This window comes from Thermobia domestica, chromosome 2, assembly GCF_964235325.1.
Source record: "Thermobia domestica chromosome 2, izTheDome1.hap1.1, whole genome shotgun sequence".
Lineage (NCBI taxonomy): Eukaryota > Metazoa > Arthropoda > Insecta > Zygentoma > Lepismatidae > Thermobia > Thermobia domestica.
The window spans coordinates 58868237-58870133 of NC_137455.1; the positions used below are offsets into that span (position 1 = coordinate 58868237).

The 1897-nt window shown below is 35.0% G+C and overlaps 1 protein-coding gene across 1 annotated transcript; it reads right to left on the reverse strand.

The window, feature by feature from the left end:
• Positions 1-325: 325 nt before the first annotated feature.
• On the reverse strand, positions 326-1570 carry LOC145679684 (uncharacterized). Its single transcript, XM_081750259.1, has 3 exons — positions 1380-1570; positions 998-1148; positions 326-702 (listed from the first exon to the last, which is right to left on the reverse strand). Exons 1-3 carry the CDS (start codon positions 1495-1497, stop codon positions 366-368), a joined length of 606 nt encoding a protein of 201 aa, XP_081606385.1. The 5' UTR covers positions 1498-1570; the 3' UTR covers positions 326-365.
• Positions 1571-1897: the final 327 nt, after the last annotated feature.

Below are 1897 nucleotides of genomic sequence, written 5' to 3' on the forward strand. Positions count from 1 at the left end.
AATCATAAGATAGAATATAACTAAAAATGTGATACATATTCCCTTAACTTTCCTAGTGTACTTTCGCAGAAATATATGAGGTGAAGTCAGCGGGTGCACCTCGTTTGCGCACAGTTTTCTCCCAAAGATCTACGATAATCTGTAGTTGATTGACAGCTGATCGAAAAGTATAAAATCGTGGTTTTGCGCACAGTTTTTAAATGCGACGTTGCCAAATCTCAGTATAATCATGCTTAAGCAAATCATGCAGTTGCGCACAGTGTGAATACTTTAGAGAATAAGGGTAAATATGAAAGATACGAAAGAAATATTCAATTCCGCTGTTCAATGTTTATTATATTCAATTCTGCTGTATGGTACATTTTTTACAACTTTAGTCCTTGAAATTTGTGTCCTACAACTTTAAGATATTTCATTCTCGAAACTTCGCTGTGTGTGGAGTTTTGAAAGTACCTGCATAATTTCATGATTTGTTCCCTCCTTTGAATTTCTTCTTTCCTTTGTGGTTTCGAATCACCTTCCAGTACCGAAGCGATCTTCAAACGTGTTTCATGCTGTATTTCAAGTAACACTGATACTACCTTATGGACATCAGGTGCATTAGAATAGAACTGGCTGTTGTAGTGACGGTGGAAAGATTCTGGTCCATTTGTTGTCCTAGGTGCTAGAGGTGGTTCACAAGCCCACATCACTGGAGGGTACCTGAAAAAAAAGGTAATCATGGATACCATATCCTATCACCGTTTATTTTTTTTTATTTTGAAATATTTTGATTTCCAAAACTGCTATAAAGTATTTGGAAACTAATTTTCGGATCTCATTTCATATAATACTTTACTATTTCTATGCGCCCTCTTTAATTTTGATATTTATCATTCTTTAATAGTTAAAACTAAGTTAAGTGTTTTTTCCCAGATCGGGACGGGTGTAAGCCACAGGGTTGTTATTGCCCCCAAAATTCATTATATCTTTTACATTTATCAAACCAGAATATTACCTGCAATTATCTTCGATGTAGTTGTTCAGCACATAATCTGAAAATCTAAATCCTTTGGTGTCAGGTGCCACCAAAATCAGATCAGCAAAGGCATCTGGTATTTGCTCTGGAGATAAATACGGGAGTCCAAAAAATGTCTTTAGCCAAGAACCTAAAAAGCATAGAAATTAAATTGAGTTCAACATTGTTGACTTTTTTATGGGTAGTTCACAACTTAAATTTCCTAGAGTAGTCTTGCCTAGAGTAGTAGCCACAAATTCATATTTAGAAGACATAATCTAATGTCATGATAGTAGAGTTATTTCAAAAGTCCACAGCTTAAAGAAGTAACTATAAAACCGAAAAGAAAAGTAACTAAGGCACAAATCATAATGGTACATACCTAACTGTGACTTTGAATCTAAATAGGCACTACGGAGATCGCTATCACTTTGTATCTTTCGCCACCATGCTTGACCTAGGTGGAACCTGCAACAACGAATATCACAGTCTGGGAACATCACTCTGATAGCTTCTATGGCAAAATTTTCAAAGTCTGTGTAAATATATCTGAGTGTCACTCTTGCGTCTAAACTGATAACCATTTTCCATATAGCTTCGTAAGTCTGTTTATCTTTTTTTGGCAATAACGCGAAGCATAGAGGGACATAATATCCATTCTTATAGCCGTGAATGGTATATATCTGGGCAAAATGTCGTGAAGAATATGCAAATGTCCCGTCAGCAAACAATTCCATGTCCTGGAAATCACACCAGAACCTAAAATGAAAAAATAATAAAGGAATAATAATACCGAATAAGAATAAAGAACACATAGAAGCGAAACATTTTCTTCACTATGCCTATATAGAAACAACTATATAAAAACATCATCAAAATCATCAAACAACAACATCAAAA

Bases quoted from the DNA above. Each gene is read 5' to 3' on its own strand.
- LOC145679684 (XM_081750259.1), bottom strand. From the start codon at position 1,497: ATGTTCCCAGACTGTGATATTCGTTGTTGCAGGTTCCACCTAGGTCAA. The intron at 1,149-1,379 runs GTATGTACCATT...TATGCTTTTTAG, and splicing joins AGATTCAAAGTCACAGTTAG to GTTCTTGGCTAAAGACATTT. The intron at 703-997 runs GTAATATTCTGG...CTTTTTTTTCAG, and splicing joins TACATCGAAGATAATTGCAG to GTACCCTCCAGTGATGTGGG.